This window comes from Cetorhinus maximus, chromosome 17, assembly GCF_964194155.1.
Source record: "Cetorhinus maximus chromosome 17, sCetMax3.hap1.1, whole genome shotgun sequence".
NCBI classification, from domain to species: Eukaryota; Metazoa; Chordata; class Chondrichthyes; order Lamniformes; family Cetorhinidae; genus Cetorhinus; species Cetorhinus maximus.
In genome coordinates this window covers 85,280,516-85,298,580 of record NC_135895.1, presented here as the reverse complement: position 1 = coordinate 85,298,580, position 18,065 = coordinate 85,280,516, and the positions used below count along the sequence as shown (strand labels likewise).

Genomic DNA, 18,065 nt, shown 5'->3' with positions numbered 1-18,065 from the left:
TTTTTTTTCCTATTCTGAGAAGTTTTCAATATAATACAGTTTACTGCAATAAAAAAAAATCAAAAATCTTAACTGGTTAAGTGCACAGCATTAATAAACTTGTATCTTTGGAACACATTTATATGTGTGAGGTGAAGAGATAAATATCATTGTACTCTTTGTAACACGTTGCAAACTTGACGTGAGGATGTGTACTGACACATCAATGCCTTTTTGCCTTGCACATTTCCTCAGGCACTCTTTTGACTTCAGTCAGTCCAGTTGGCTTGAACTGGTACAGTTTCCAGTTCAAAGCATCATTGAAACAGCTACATGGCAACTGGTTCCACTTAATTCCAACTGATTCCAGTTTGCCTGTCAACTTGTTCCAGCAGAAGTCAACTGGTTTCAGTAAGATTCAAATAGTTACAGCTGAAGTCAACTGGGCAAGTGGAATCACTACTGCTTTCCCATCGTAAATGCCAGTTATTCCAGTTGTATGCAGTTGAACCAGTAAACAAATCAAATGGTTCCAGTAAGATTCCAGTGTCCCCATTAAAGCCAACTGGACGAGCCGGGATACCAACTGGTCTCCAGCTATAATCACCAGTTATTCTAGTTGCATTCAGTTATTTCCAGTAAAAATCAGCTATGGCCAGCTGATGTAACCAGCTAGCTCCAGCTGATTTTTCCTCAAGGCTGGTAATGATGGTCACTCTATTCTAATTGATGCCCCCCCCCCCAGTCATGTGGATGTTTTGGGTAGCCTGTGGAGTGGTGCGGTCAGGGAATGTAGATTTATGAACAAAATTGCATGTTTGAGTATAGTTTCGTGTACCTATCATCACAATGAAAACACACAGTGTCTTCATTATATTGGCAAAGCTGCTGTAAATTTACGTTCAACATTTATTGCATAAAATGGGTAGTCGTTCATGCTTTCACGTAAATATTCAGGCGCATTCTGACAATTGTCTTAATCCCTTCAAAGCTACAATGGATTTTAACTTTCACCACTGAAGAAAAATTGGTTGAGGTGTGTAACGTCTAGTTGATTCATTCCATTAGTTTTCTACACAGTGATGAAAGTTTAAGTCTGTCCCAAAGGTAAAATAAGCTACTATTCTCTCCTTTGCAGGTGTTTGGAATGTCCAGGCGCAATGTGTCCTTGTCTCACGTCTCAGCGAGTGGCTGCGCATTGAATTTTTTTGATCTCACTAGTTCTTTTCTGACATGCCTGGCATCTTACTTTAGATCAAGGACATTTGCAACTACTTAGTGCCTAACCCAAACCCTGGGATTTAGATACTTGATGACGTTCTGAATAACAGATGGGCCGACTTTACCTTTTGCCGCCTGGCACAAACCAATTGGTGGTGGAGTTAAAATTGTGCTGGTGGAGGACTGCCCCACCAAACTTCCCATCCACCAACATGTTTCTTCCTATCTTTCCATGGAGCCTGAATCACCCATCTGACCCAGGCAGACACCTTGTGAATTCATTTCAGTCTTGGAAATTAATAGGATCCCAATGGAGGTTTAATAACCTACTAGGCTGACTGCCCATCATTGATTCTTCATGTAGTAAAACATGATGGAAGGGCAGAAGAAGCTCTTTGAAGTAAGTACTAAAAGTATTTTTGTGTGGCCAGGAGGATCAAGACTGTACCTCAGGCCTCTGCTAGAATAATATGAACATCTACCATGCCCAGGCTCCATCCCCACCTGGTGATCTCAAATCCCACCCCATGTGGACCTCCTTTTTTTGCCCACTGAGGTTAGGCACTAGGCCATCCTGATATTGCAACAGCCAGATGGAGGAACACAGCATGTTAATGATGCCCAGCTTCCCTAATGCTCGCCAACATAAAATCCACCTGAGAGCCTTTCATGCCAACCACTCTATCAATTTTATCCATGGTTTTGACCCCTGGTTGGACATATTCCTAGAGGTATCATCACTTGACCTGTTGCCTCCAGACACCCCACCCCCAAACTCCTGTTATTGGTCATTGTCATGTCCACACTCACCATGCACTGCCTCCACCTCCACCATAATTGGAAAGTGAACGCTCTGCTGATTACTTGATTGGAAGACTCTTGACTGCCAGTCAAATAGCCTTTCACTTTCTCCATATCCTATATTTTTATAACTATATTTAGTAAAAAAAAAAGTTCAACATTTAAAGAAGACACTTTTTTATTGCTGCTGTGACTTTTGCCACCAGCAGCATCCGAGAGATTAGTCTTCAATTCTTGGGATTCAAGGAGCAATCCTGGTGGGTTGGAGACACTAATTCTACCCATTACTCTAAACTTTAATTTTCAGATCTTGGGAAAAGCAATGATTTCATGCAGTGTTTTTGTTGCAAACTTAATTGCACAGAAACCTAAAAATACCATGGGCCTCGTTTCCGGCGAGTTAATCTTCTTAATCCAATTATTAAGAAAATGTTTTCATTTCGTAGCACAATTTAGCTATTTTAATGGCTGTGTGGTAACTATGTGTAATTACCATGTGGCTGTCATTAAAATGGTTATGACGTCAACTGGCAGGATGATTTCAACCTGTATCCTTCCCGATATTAATTCAGCTCCCTCACAGTAATTTAACGAAATAATACCACCAGCATTTAATGCTCGAAACTGTTGTAAAAGATTACATGAAACAAAAATTGTAAGGGTCCCGACAGTTAATTATATTCTTCTCTGAGTGAATTTTAGAAAGGCTCTCGCACTCAGTTCTCTAAGCAGAATGTTATTGCTCAGAGAACAGTAATATTGGAATGCCTAATTGATACGTTTGATGTATTAGAACAATAAGATTGCTTTATTCAGTCGCTGCAATCATTAATGGTGCTGAGGTGTTTGGTCAGGCTGGTAATTGGAGTATCAGAGTTGGTAATGATCACAATGCCCAAATGGATTGAGTTTATTAATACTATTATTCATCTCGATGTTATATTTTCTTGCTCTATGCTAATTTTTTTCTGTTATTTATACTTATGGCTGTACAAAACTCTGTTGAAAACCATAATTTGGAAGAATAGCCATTGACAAATATACAACAGGACATTAATAAGTATATTGAATGTCACGATTTTAGGGTTTTGTAGTATATATTTTCATGGGTTCAGAACCACCGGTTGCTCCTTCAATAGAGCCTGTGTCCCCTACAGCCTGAAATGCACTTATTTGGCCCAATATGTAGATAAACAATAGCATGACCTAGGAATTATTACAGAGGATCCTTAATCACTGCAAATATATCATATGAGCTACAGCACATGCATTCTTATTTTATTTGGAAGGGAAACTGAAAGGCAGTAGTGGAATGATAATATTATTGGACTACTAATCCCAGAGGCCCATACTAATGTTCCAAAGACACAAGTTCGAATCTTACCATGGTAGCTGACAGAATTTAAATTGAATTAATTAACGAATCTGGAATAAAAAGCTAGGCCTGAATTTTCAGCTCGGCGGGCGGGCGCGATTGGCGGGCCTGGGTTTGGCTGGGATCCGGACCCGCCGGCCACGATCGGCCCCCAGCTGCGATTTCACATTGGCTGGCCTATTAATGGCCAACCAGCGTGAAACGCGCGCTGAAAAGCTCAGCGCTGCCGGGTTGGGGGCGGGAGGAGAATGGGCGGTGATGTCAACGCGGACACAGGCCAGCGCCAGCAGAAAGCTCCCTGAAGGCAGAGAGCTGCCTCAGGGAGCTGACGACACGAAACAGCAAAAATGAAGGTTTCAAAAGCTGTAAAAAGTACCCATTAATCAGTCGCCTGAAAATTTAGCTCATGAAGATGCTGTCCACAGAAATTTCTTTATATTTCATTTTGTTCGGGGAAAATTGGAGACTCCCTTTCCAGGTATTTCATCACGGATATCTTATCCCGCCTGTGGATGAGGTATGATGAAAAATGCAAAGGCCACCTGGCCGATTTGCCCGTCTGCCAACCGTAAAGTTGGACGGGCCATGTAAAATGACAGACAATTGCGCCATTAATGGGTTTAATCGTCCTCTTGATTGTCAGCGGCGCTTACGACTTTTACGAGCTCCTGCCGACTGAAATATCATGCGGGATGATGTCAGCCGCTCGTTCGACATCATCTCGTGCGATTTCACGCCCAATTGGGTCAGGTGCGCGCCCGCCCGATCAGCGTAAAATTCAACCCCTCATCTCCGTGACCATGAGACTACTGGATTGTCGCAAAAACCCATCTGGTTCACTAATGTCCTTCAGGAAAGCAAATTTGCCGTCCTCACCTGGTCTGGCCTACGTATGATTCCAGGCCCAGCAATCTGGTTGACTCTTAACTGCTCTCTGAAATGGTCCAGCAAATCACTTAGTTGTATATTGCCCTGATGAGTGCAGCTCCCACAACACTCAAGAAGCTTGACACCATCTAGTACAAAGCACCCTGGTTGATTAGCACCCCGTCCGCAAACATTCACTCCCTCCACCATCAATGCACAGTGGCAGCAATGTGTACCATCTACAAGATACACTGCAGGAATTCACCAAGGCTCCTTCGACAGCACCTTCAAAACCCACGACAACTACCATTTAGAAGGACAAGGACAACAGACAGATGGGAATACCACCAACTGGAAGTTCCTCTCCAAGTCATTCGCCATCCTGACTGGAAATATATCGCCGTACCTTCACTGTCGCTGAGTCAAAATCCTGGAACTCCCTTCCTAACAGCACTGTGGGTGCACCTACACCACATGGACTGCAGCGGTTCAAGAAGGCAGCTCACCACAACCTTCTCAAGGGCAACCAGGAATGGGTGATAAATGCTGGCCCAGCCAGCGAAGCCCACATCCCATGAATGAATTAAAGGAAATGTATAACCGTTACAGAAAAGTCAAATAAAAATAAAACTGGATAGACCACCAGTGTCAATTAAGACACTGAAACCAACAAAGGTACAGCTTGTCCAGTCGACCTGTTCACAAACATCTGGGGATTTGTGCCAAAATGAGGAGAGCTGTCCCACAGATGGTGCAGAATTTTCCCTTCGTCGGTGGTGGGGGAGGAAGTTGAAGAGTTGGTGCGCAGAGGCACATGTCCGATCAGCGCCCCCAATTGGGGGCGTGCCGCCATTTTACATGGGCGAGCCAATTAAGGCCCGCCCAGCCTGACGTCCGCATGGAATTCCTGTGCGCTCTCTTTGCGGGTCGGGGGGGGGATTTCCCTCAACCGAGACTGCGCTCTTTTGCGCATGCGCACGAAAGAGCGCACTCATCTCCCTGAGGCTAAGTGCAACCTCAGTGAGATCGGCTGCATATTGAAAAATATTAAAAATAGAAAAAAAAATTCCCTGACATGTCCCCTCATGTGACACTGTCACATGAGTTGGGACATGTCCATAACTTTTAAATACAGTTTAATTACATTTTTAAAAACCTACATGAAACCTCATCCCACCCATGGATGAGGGTTCATGCTTTCTCTAATGCCCGCCAGGGCTCCTGGCCTGCCCGCCAACCTTAAGGTTGGACTGGCAGGTCCATTAATATCTTTAATGACTCTGTCAATGGCTTCAATTGGCCATTGACAGGTCGGCGGGTATGCAGCTGATTTTGCTGCGGCCCCGCCTACCTGAAATTTTAAATGGGACGTGGTGACGTTGGGAGTTCTGCCCGATGTCACCGCACGTCATTTTACCCGTCAGCGAGTGGGCCCCGACCCCCGCTCGCCGACTGGAAAATCCTGGCCATGAATTAAGCAACAGCCCCACATAGTCATAATCACAGAGTCATAATTTTAAGCCAATGTCCCAGACACCGCCATCATCACTCCTGAGTATATCTTGTCCCATGGCATCACACATCTACTGGAGGTGACAGCACAGTGGTATACAGTAAAGAAAGAGTTGCCCTGGGAGTCCTCAACATTGATTCCAGACCCCATGAGGTCTTGTGGTATTAGGTAAAAAATAAGCAAGAAAACCTCCTTCTGATTACCACCTACTGTCCTCCCTTAGCTGATGAATCAGTATCCCCCCATGTTGCACACCACTTGAAAGTATCACTGAGGATTGGAAAGGCACAGAATTAAACGTGGGTGGGAAACTTCAATGTCAATCATCATGAGTGGCTTGGTAACACCCCTACTCACCGAGCAGGCCTGTCAGACCTAGCCTGCAGCAGTTGGTGAGTGAAACAACAAGAGGGAAAAACCTACTTGACCCAGCCCTCATCAATCTACCCTTCATAGACACATTTATCCATGGCTGTACTGATAGGAGTGACCACCACACAATCCTTATGGTTACAAAGAGTTGTCTTCTCACTGAGGATACCATCCATCATGTTCTGTGGCACTAGAACCATGCTAAATGGGATAGACTCAGAACAGCTCAAAGCTGGGCATCCATGAGGCGCTGTGGGCCATCAGCAGCAGTAAATTGTATTCGAGCACAATCTGTAACCTCACGGCCTGGCCTTCACTCTACCATTGCCATTAAACCAGGGGTCAATCCTGCCGGAGAGCAGGCATAGAGCAACATTAAGCATACATAAAAATGAGGTGCCAACCTAGTGAAGCTACAGCACAGACTTTACATGCATGCTGAACAATGGAAGCAGCATGTTAAGGAACAGGACTAGGTGATCCAAAAGCTGATGGATCAGACCACAGCTCTGTCGTCCTGCCACATCCAGTCATGGATGTTGGTGGACAAATAAACAACTAACCAGTAGAGGAGGCTCAGCAACATTGCCATCTTTAATGACGGAGGAGCCCAGCACATCAGTGCAAAAGACAGGGCTGTGACATTTGCGACCATTTTCAGCCAGAAGTGTTGAGAGGATGATTCATCTTGGCCTCCTCCTGCGGACCACAGCATCACAGATGCCAATCTTCAACCAATTTGCTATCAAGAAACGGCTGAAGGCACTTGATACAAAAAAGGCTGTGGGCCCTGATAACATCCCGGCTGTAGTACTGAAGACTTCCGCTCCAGATTTGGCTGCACCACTAGCCAAGCTACAACACTGGCATCTAACCAACAATGTGGAAAATTGCCCAGGTATATCCAATCCATGAAAAGTAGGATAAATCCAATCCATCGAATTACCACACATCAGCAAAGTGATGGTAGGAGTCATTGAAGGTGCTATCAAGTGGCACTTACTCAGCAACAACCTGCTCACTGGTGCTCAGTTTGGTTTGTGCCATAGCCACTCAGCTCCTGACCTCATTATCCTTGATCCAAGCATAGACAAAGAGCTGAATTCACCAGAAGTAAGGTGAAAGTGTCTGCCTTTGATAGCATTTGACCGAGTGTAACATCAAGAAGCCCTGGCAAAACTGGGGTCAATGTGAATCAAGGGGAAAACTCTCTGCTGATTGGAGTCATACCTAGCACAAAGGAAGATGGTTGTGGTTGTTGGAGGTCAATCACCTCAGTTCTAGGACATCACTGCAGGAGTTCCTCAGGGTAGTGTCCTAGGCCCAACCATCTTCAGCTGCTTCATCAATGACCATCTCTCTATTCCAGGGTCTCACAGATGAGTGCACTTGCTGATGAGTGCACATTGTTCAAAACTATTCACAATTTCTTGGATACTGAAGCAGTCCGTGCCAGGAAGCAGCAAAACCTGGACAACATTCACGCTTGGGCTGACAAGTGGCAAATAACATTTTTTTATTCTTTCATGGGATGTGAGCATCGCTGCTAAGGCCAGCATTTCATGGCTGTCCCAAATTGCCCTTGAGAAGGCGGTGGTGAGCTGCCTTCTTGAACTGCTGCAGTCCATGTGGTGTAGGTACACCCACAGTGCTGTTAGAGAGGGAGTTCCAGGATTTTGACCCAGCAACAGTGAAGAAACGGTGATATATTTCCAAGTCAGGATGGTGAGTGGCTTGAAGAGGAACTTGCAGATGGTTGTGTTCCCAAGCATCTGCTGCCTTTGTCCTTCTAGGTGCTAGAGGTCGCAGTGTTGGAAAGTGTTATTGGAGGAGCCTTGGTGAGTCGTTGCAGTGCACCTTGTTTATAGAACACAATCAAGCAGGTTTCTCTGTCCTGGATGGTGTGGAGCTTCTTGAGTGTTGATGGAGTTGCGCTCGTCCAACCATGTGGAGGGTATTTCATCACTCTTGAGCTGTGCCTTGTAGATGGTGAATAGGTGATGACCATCTCCAATAAGAGAGAATCTAAACATTTTCCTTTGATGTTCAATAGCATTACCATCGCTGAATCCCCCACTATCAACGTCCTGGGGGTTACCATTGACCAGAAACTGAACTGGACCAACCATATAAATACTGTGGCTACGAGAGGACGTCAGACACTGGGAATTCTGCGCGAGCAACTCACTTCCTGACTCCCCAAAGGCTGTCCACCACCTACAAGGCACAAATCAGGAGTGTGATGGAATACTCCCCACTTGCCTGGATGAGTGAAGCTTCAGCAGCATTCAAGAAGCTCAACACCATCCAGGACAAAGAAGCCCACTTGTTTGGCACCCCATCCACCACCTTAAACAATCACTCCCTCAACCATCGACGCACAGTAGTAGCAGTGTGTGCCATCTACAAGATGCAGTGCAGCAACTCACTAAGGTTCGTTCAATAGCACCTTTCAAACCTGCAGCTTCTACAACCTAGAAGGGCAGGGGCAGCAGACATATGGGAACACCACCACCTGCAGTTCCCCTCCAAGCCAGACACCAGCCTGGCAGGGATCTATATCAGCGTTCCTTCACTTCTGGTCCAAGAGCACGGAGCTCCCTTCCTAACAGCCTGTGGGTGTACCTACCACATGGGTTGCAACAGTTTAAGAAGGCGGCTCACTGTCAAGGGCAATTAGGGATGGGCAACAAATGCTGGTCTAGCCAGCAACACCCACATGCTGTGAATGAATGAAAAAAACGTTGATTATTATAGGTACAGGTTTAAATCCAATAGCTGGTTTATTTTAAGAAAAAGGCATGAACAAACATATACACTTAATGTTGGCGACGGAAGTCCCGCCCACTAGCTGGAGAACTAGTACAAACTTCCCTCTAGGAGGCTTGATGCAATTGCCAGGTAATCAGGCGCTTTGCTAGACAGGGTCGGGCCTCACATTGGATTAAACCAGGGATGGAAATCCCACCCCCGAGAACTGCCAGCCCATTAGAATGCCACCGGGAGCATTGGACACTGATGGTAATACACTGGAGCCTTCACCAGGTATCGTCACTGGATCCCTGGAAGAGTAAGCGGGGGCCACAGCAGTGGGAGGTTGCTTACCAGGTCGGGAGGGCAGTAGAGGGGTCGGATGCAAGGCCAAGGTGGGTGTCTTTCAGTTGGTACCCCTCCCTGATGCTGGTCCCTCAATCGTTCATTGAGTGTCTTCGTATGAGGGACCCCCAGGTAGACGACTGGCAAACATGATAGGGTTTGCTGGGGTGGTTTCTGGAGGCACAGGAGACCTGTCCCAATATTATGTAATTCCTGACTTACCATTCAGTCCCCGTGGGCTGGGTGGTTAATTGGATTTAAGTGGCTCCTTAACAAGCCGAATGGACATCCTGCCACCAGTGGGGAACTTTCCCGCATTGACCCCCTCCTGCGGCACTTAACTGCTGAACAATTTTCCCTGCAGCAGGGAGCACGATTTTCCTGACCTACCCGCCATCTTGCCTGCTCCAGCAGGTTCCACGGTTTTTATGGTAACAACAGTCAATTTTCTTTTGTTTTTCAATTGTGGAAAATGACAAAAGCACAGTGTATTAGCTGTTAGATAAACATATTGCGAGCTGAATTACTCAAAGCCACTTTGTTCAGATTTTTTATTCAAAACGCAGTCAGCATTCTACCCACTGGATTATAGTTCATTATGTTCCTGGGGGGGGAAGAGAATTCTCATTTTGTATTTAGTTGAATTAACCAAGCAGTCAATCAAAATTAACTCCCACAAACAGTACTCCTAACCTTGGAGGTTTGAGCATAAGACTTCCAAACTTCCATTTTCAGCTAAATTGCCGCTCTTAATGGAATGAAATGGTGCCCGATCCTCCCTGGTGATTTTCCCACAGTAACAAAACAATGGCCCAAGTCTTCCAGTCTCCAGATCGCCAGAGACAGGACATACATTGGAAGATGCATATCAGGACCCTGTGGTAGTTCTGGTCCACAGGCGTATGTGGGGATTGCTCAGGATGTTGAACCTTCTGCTGGGTTGACTCTGAGCTGCCCGCGATCCTCTGTGAATATCTCTGACGCTGAGCTCAGGGCAGAGACTCGGGCCAGATACGCGGGTCTTATCTGCATACTTACCCAGGAAATGTTAGACCGTTTAATACCTGGTCTAACAGCTGTGTGACTCAACCAAGCACTACAACCAACCCCTAAAAACACCCCCACACCAACCACCTAACTACTGCCCAACCACCCGACTACTCCCCGACCCGACAAACACTCTGATCCCCTAACCCAACCTGACTGCCACTGATCACCCATGTACTCCCGACCCGACGTGACTAAGTCCCCCCTGACCTGACTACCCCTGACTGCCCGACTATCATCACCAACCACCTGACAACCCCCACCACCTAACCCCCTGACCACCTGACTAACCCCCAACCTGACCCAACAAACGCCCGATCATCTAACTAACCCCAACCTGAGCCGACTATCCCCCCAAACACCCAGCTAACCGCCTCCCCCCCCCACCCCAGACCAGACTATCCTTCCAATCAGACCCTACCACCCTACAACCACCTGACTACCCTCCTGACCAGGCCCAAATAGCCCGCATCCGCCTGACTACCCCACTGACCATACTCGACTGCTTCCGGCCAGAACCAACTGCCCCTAACTACCCCTGACCCACTTATCAACTCACTGACTTACCCATCCACCCACCTCAGTCACCAAGTAACATAACTGTATTTTACCGTCAGCTTGAACTCTCCAATAACAATATACCTGGGGTTAAAGCATAGAAACATATGAATTAGGAGCAGGAGTAGGCCATTCAGCCCCTCGAGCCTGCTCCACCATTCAATAAGATCATGGCTGATCTGATTGTGGCCTCAAATCCACTTTCCCTATCCTTGTTAACCTTTGACTTCCTTGTTAGACAAGAATCTATCTACCTCTGCCTTAAAAATATTCAGTGACCCTGCCTCCATTGCTCTCTGGGGAAGAGAGTTCCAAAGACTCGCACCTCTCTGAAAGGAAAAATTTCTCCTCATCTCCGTCTTAAATGGGAAAGCCCTTAATTTTAATCTATGTCCCCTAGCTCTAGTCTCTCCCGCAAGGGGAAACATCCTTTCAGCATCCACCCTGTCAGGTCCCATCAGGATCTTATATGTTTCAGTAAGGTCCCCTCTCATTCTTCTGAACTCCAATGGATACAGCCCCAGCCTTTCCAACCTTTCCTCATAAGATAACCCCAACACCCCATCCTAGGTATCATTCAATTGAACCTTCTCTGAACTGCTTCTAACATATTTATATCCTTTCTTAAACAAGAAGACCAAAATCGTACGCAGTACCCTAGATGTGGTCTCGCCAACACCCTATACAACTGTGGCAAAACATCCTATACTGTACATGAAGAATACCTTCAAATGCCCAGTAACATTGATATGAACTATATATTCAGCTGCACTAACAAAATACTATACCAGTTCTACCTCTGTTTGCAACTTGGTGTTTTGCCCCCTCCAATATATGTTTATGCCTATCTCGTCTTTAACGTATGTATTATTTTTTGTTCCAGCATTCAGCCATGCGATCCATTCTTTGGATGGAGCTACAGTGAGGAGCGACTTTGCATCGGTGCTGGAGGAATTTGGCAACCACTACATCCAGGAGGCACTGTATGGATTTGAGGAGACTTGCACCATTTGGTTTCCAAATCGTTCCGTTCAGAGACAGCTGAGGATGGAATACCAAGATATTAGCAAAGGTCAGTCTTGGGATCTGAAAACCAAATGAACAATTTGTGGTCAAAGAAACCTTCGTTTGAGGGCTATCAGGGTCAGATGAATTCCCAGCTGTTTGCTTAACACAACTTGAGTTACACCATGCAGTTGTTTCACCAAATGCATGTCTTTTCATAACATGTATGCACATTTGGACAGTAGAGCTATCTCAAGTGATTTCTTATCAAATGCAATGTAATTTATAATTGCAAGAGCCAACAGAGTGTTGTGTTGGCACCCATGTAACACAAGTAATATATTACAAAATAATCCTCTAGTTTGTTGTAGACCAAGTTAACTTCTGAGAGTATTAGACTGTTTGTGGCATTGGAGCTATTTGCACTGAGCACAATGTGGTGGTACAGTAGGACTAGAAAGACCTATGTGGTGGGGATATTTGTAATTGGGACTATTTGATGGTACCATTGGGCTGTGAAGAGCTCTTGTGTAGTGGTGAAACCTTTGTACTGAGTACAATGTATTATTACAATAGGACTCTGGACAGCCCTGTATGATCACCTCATCCTGTTGTGCTCGCCAAGGTACTTTGACAGTCGATATTCAGCACTGCATGGTGGAATGATGTTTTGTGAGAGAGTCTTTTGTGGCAATGGTCTTACTGGGGGAAAAAAAACTGAATCTAGGGTGGAGTCTTGTGGTGACATTGGGGGCCTTGCCTACCGGCTGGAGAGCTGATGAGAGACCTGCGCTGCCTCTTTTCAGGAAGGCTCACCAAACCACACATCAATCATGCAATGGAGCGGCCACCAGCAGGCCTTGCACTGGAATCAAGAGCCCGAGGGTGGAAGTCTTGTCTAATGAGAGTTGCTGACCAATCAGAGGCTGGCAGCTCTTACGCTCCTCACTGAGGAGGCTGTGGCTGCTGCCGGAAGGACACTCCAGGAGTCCCGGGATCGCAGAGAACCCAGGCTATAGGTGCGTAATGTGGGGGGTACGGGGGAGCAAGTGCTTGGTTACAAGGGGTGGCAGTCACAGGGAAAGAGAGAGGCAGGGAGGTTGGAAGCAAGGGCAGGGGTTGGCTCTCAGCGGGCCCTCTGGTTCTTGCAGGATTACTGCCTTTGGAGCAAATTCGAGCACAGATGTTCTTCTGTGTACTGCCTCTTATGGCTTTGAGTTTTTTTTTTAACCCACCTCAAGTATGGATGAAATATAATTTCTGTGACAGAAACCTGTTAGGTATCAGGCAGAAAGGCTTTGTCTTTGTCATGGTGCCCAATGCAATGCACGAGGCTTAATCCCGGTGGGAAATTTTCTGAAGGATGCGGTGAGGCTGCCCTGATCTGACAGGTCTGTGTCGGCTTTTTTTCCCCACCTAATCTATATTTTGCTTCAAACCCACCTCTCAGATGGATCCTTGATTTCACATGTGGAACTGAAGAAGCTCCTCTTCTCTGTAACAGGGCATTCTAAACTGTGATGGTGAAACATCTGGAAGCATGTCCTGTACGTGTACATTACAGAAGGACCCGAAGAGAGCAGACAAAATGTCACCATATCCCTGTTCTAATCACGGATAGTTTTGGGTCTGTGGATTCTCACCTTGAGTTGAGCTTTCTCATTTCACAGTTAAGATTTTGAGTAACAAAAGGTCAGGACGAGATTTAAAAGCCTAGATCTATTTTCCACCAAATTCCACTTCAATTTCACATCCATTTATGTGTTTAGAATCACCAAGCTGTGAGTTCTGTGTGTGCAGGCTGACACAGAAGTGGAAGTTTCAGGAAACAACTGTGGGTTTGTATTGTCCAATGAAAGAAAACATGTAGATTTGGGGGTCTAAGCTACAAGCTTCCTCCAAAACTGCTTTTTAGTGTTTATCCATGGAATGTGAGCATCGCTGGCAATAGCAGCATTTATTGCCCATTCTCAATTACCCTTGAGAAGGTGGCAGTGAGCCACTTTCTTGATCGCTGTAGTCCATGTGGGGGGCATAGCAGAAAGAGGGGTTGACATAGGTGAAGCTGAATGGGGTCACAGACCGGTGAGGATGGCACAAGACAGACAGGTGTGACATACAGTGAAAACTGGTCTTCTCGTAGGAGTAGCTAAAAACAGCAGCAGCAGTCCAGCAGTGCAGTCAGAAAGGGAGTGTCAGGTTTTTGACCCAGTGACAGTGCACGAAGAGCAATACGGTTCCAAGTCAGGATCGTTTATGGCTTGGAGGGGAACTTGCAGATGGTGGTGTTCCCATACAGTAGATGCTATCAAAGAAGCCTTAGTGATTTGCGGAAGTGCACCTTCTAAATGACACACTGCTGCCACCATGTGCCACTGGCGGTGGGAGTGTAGGTTTAAGGTGGTGGATGGGATGCCAATCAAGTAATTTGCTTTGTCCTGGACATTGTTGAGTTTATTGAGTGTTGTGGGTGCTGCGCTCATCCAGGCAAGTGGGGAGTATTCCATCACACTCCTAACTTGTGCCTTGTAGATGGTGGACAGGCTTTGGGAAGCCAGGAGGTGAGTTACTTACCTCAGAATTCCCAGCCTTTGACCTGCTCTTGTAGCCACAGTATTCATATGGCTGATCCAGTTAAGCTGTTCATCAATGGTAACCCCCAGGAAGTTGATAGTGGGGGATTCAGTGATGGTAATGCCATTGAATGTCAAGTGGAGATGGTTAGATTCTCTCTTGTTCAATGTGGTCATTTCCTGGCACTTGTGTGGTGTGAATGTTACTTGCCATTTATCACCTCCAGCCTGGATATTGTCCAGGTCTTGTTGCATATGGCATGAACTGCTTCAGTATCTGAGGAGGTGCGAATGATATTGAATACTGTGCAATCATCAGTGCAGATTTCCACTTTTGACCTAATAATTGAGGGAAGGTCATTGATGAAGCAGCTGAAGATGGTTGGGCCCTAGGACATTACCCTGAGGAACTCCTGCAGTGATGTCCTGGAACTGTGATGGTTGGCCTTCAATAACAACAGCCATCTTCCATTGTGCTAAGTATAAGTCCAACCAGAGTATTGCCCCTGATTCCCATTGACTTCAGTTTTGTTAGGGTTTCTTGATGCTACACTAAGTCAAATGTTATCAAATGATGTCAAGGGTCGTCAATCTCATCTAACCTCTGGAGCTCAGCTCCTTTCACCACGTTTGGAGCAAGACTGTATGGGATCTAGAGTTGAGTGTCTCTGGCAGAACCCAAACTGTGCATCGGTGAGCAGCTTATTGCTGAATAGTGCCGCTTGTTGGCACTGCCAACAACAATTTCCGTAACTTTGCTGATGATTGAGAATGGAATGATGGGGCGGTGAATGGTCAGATTGGACTTGTCCTGCTTTTAGTGAACCGGACATACCTGGGCAATTTTTTGCATTGTCTGGTAAATGCCAGTGTTGTGGGTACTGTCAACTAGTCCACTGGATGCAGCGCAAATTCAGGACAGATGAGCAGGGACTCGAATACTAAAAGAGAAAGGGACATCCCAGAGTACTTTTGTTCCTCCAGTTTAAAGAGAAAAATAGCAAGAAAATGTTTTTAATAAAAGCAAAACACTACGGATGCTGAAAATCTGAAATAAAAACAGAAAATGCTGGAAAAAACTCAGCAGGTCTGGCAGCATCTGTGGAGAGAGAAACAGAGCTAATGTTTTGAGACTGTATGGCTCTTCTTCAGAGAGGTGAAGAAAATGTTTCTGATCATTCAGTAAAAATCACCAAGCTTCAGCCAGTTTGGGGAGCCTCAGGTGCAGTCCATCTGTTTTTGAGTCACTCTAGTCACGTTGCTAATGGATAGCCCAGTCATATATCCTGGAATGGCAATATAGATAACTGTGGAGGCTATGACATGAAACCAACCTTGGCATTCCTCATCTTAACTGCACTGACCTCATTGCTTTTTGTCTGCGTGCAAACTGGTTGATATGTTTGCCAACTTACGATTAGTCACTGCACTCCCAAAAAGTACATGAAACAACTTGGAATATCTTTCAGAGAAAGAAAGGCTTCCATTTATTTAATGTCTTTCATGACCGCAGGATGTCTCAAAGCACTTTATAGCCCATGAATTACTCTTGAGGTGTAGTCATTGTTGCAATGTAGGAAACACAGTGGCCAATATGCGCACAGCAAGCTCCCACAAACAGCAACGTGATAATGACCAGATAATCTGCTTCTGTGATATTGATTGAGGGATAAAATCTTCACCAGGGCACAGGGGATAACTCCCCTGCTCTGCTTCGAAATAGTACCATGGGATCCTTCAAATCCGCCTGGGCAGGCAGATGGGGCTTCTGTTCGACATCTCATCCGAAAGATAGCACCTCCAGAGACACAATAAAACAAAATAAAAATACAAGTGTTTCTGTTTGAGGGCTGCTTTGAAGCAGCAGAGCTTGGGGACCTATGGAAACGGTTGAGAATGTGGGTTTCCCAAAATACCAGAAACAAATCCTGCTCTATTATTTTCTGCTCTGGAACAAGAAATTATGATGAACAAAAAGTAATTACTGAGATCTTTTTTCTCTAACATGTTGAGCTCCACATGTGGGTAACGCCATCTCCTGGAGATTTCATCACTTGACTCCCTGTCATCAACCACCCACTCCCACCAAGTCAAATAGCCTTTTTCTCATTCATCATCGCCAATATTTTCACGGATGATAATTAAAAGTGTTCAAGAATTTTTTTTTTTAAAAAAGCTCGTTTTAATTACTCTATGATTTTTTCTCACAGCAGTGTTCAGGAAATTAATCTTGAATTCCTAGTGACTCCAGGACAATCCTAGAGGATTGGCAAATCAGTAATAACTGAAATGTTGCAGTGGTACATCAGGGAACTGACATAAAGAATTAATAGCAAGGAAAAAAAATCTCTCTTTGGGGAATAATGCTTATAAAAATCCAAATTCCGTATTATTAACACATGATTATTATTGGACTTGGCTTTCTTCTTGTCTTAACCCTCCTGTTCCACCCACAGCCATGACTAAGCTGAGAGCACTGAGTCAGGAGGCAATAGGTTCAAGTCCCACTCTAGGACTAAGGTGCAACAACCTACACCAGGCCTGTCCAACCTTTTTTGCGTGGGAGGCCACATTTTCATTTTCTCCCTGTCCTCGGGGCCGATGAAGGAGATTTTGGAAAGACAAAGTTGAGTATGAAGAAAAGAAGCAACTTGCTGAGCAAAATTGAAGCAATGCCAAAGCAATAAATTGATTTTTTTTTTTAAAAAAGAGTAATTAATAAAAATGACCATTGGACTGTAAGAGGGTGAGAGTGTGTGCGTCCGGCTCACTCCCAGTCTCGGGGGGCAGAATTTTACATCCCGTGGGCGGATGCGCACCCGACCCGATCGGGCGTAAAATCGCGCAAGATGGCGTAGGGCAGAGTGTCCTGACGTCATTGCGCACTCGCGTAATATTTCACTTGGCGGGTGTGCGCAAAAGTCGGAAGCGTGCCCCCTGACAATTAAGAGGGCAATTAAGCCCATTAACGGCGCAATTGTCTCTGATTTTTCGTGGCCCGTCCAACCTTACGTTTGGCGGACGGGCGAATCAGCCAGGCGGACTTTACATTTTTCATCAAACCTCATCCAAGGGCAGGAAGAAGTCTCTGTTATGAAATAAAATGAAAATGAAAATCTATGGACGGTATTTTTATGAGATACGCTTTCAGGTGCTTAATTGGGATGCATGGACATTTATTTGCAGCTTTTTACACCTTTACTTCATCGTTTTGTAGGTCTGCCGCTCCCTGAGGCCGCTGTCTGCCTTCAGGGATCTCTCTCGCAGCCCTCACCTGCCCCCGCAGTGACATCACTGCCCGCCCTCCTCCCACCCCCACCCCGGCAGCGCTGAGCGTTTCAGCGCACATTTCACGCTGGCTGCCCATTAATTGGCCCAGTCAGTGTGAAATCGCGGTCTGGGGCCAATCATGATCGGTGGCCCATTTCCTGGCTGCTCCTGGGCCCGCCGATCACGCACGCCTGCCAAGGGTAAAATTCAGGCCAGGGTGTTTACTCACTCACCCTCACTCACTGTGAGAGTGAATGAGAGTATGCGTTAGTGTGTGGGGGTGAGGGTGACTGAGAATCCAGAGACTGGGAGTGAGTCAGGCACAATCACTTACTCTCTCCCACACTCTCTCTCACCTTCTCTCCCATGCTCTCTCCCACAGCCTCTC

General features: G+C 45.8%; 1 protein-coding gene across 1 annotated transcript in view; it reads left to right on the top strand.

Moving 5' to 3' along the window:
• The window catches only part of astn1 (astrotactin 1), a 2,710,576-nt gene that overhangs the window by 2,225,938 nt on the left and 466,573 nt on the right, over positions 1-18,065 (top strand). Inside the window, exon 16 of the mRNA XM_078561790.1 lies at positions 11,713-11,901. Within this exon, the coding sequence (XP_078417916.1) occupies positions 11,713-11,901 (189 nt within the window). The remainder of the gene's footprint in view (positions 1-11,712; positions 11,902-18,065) is intronic.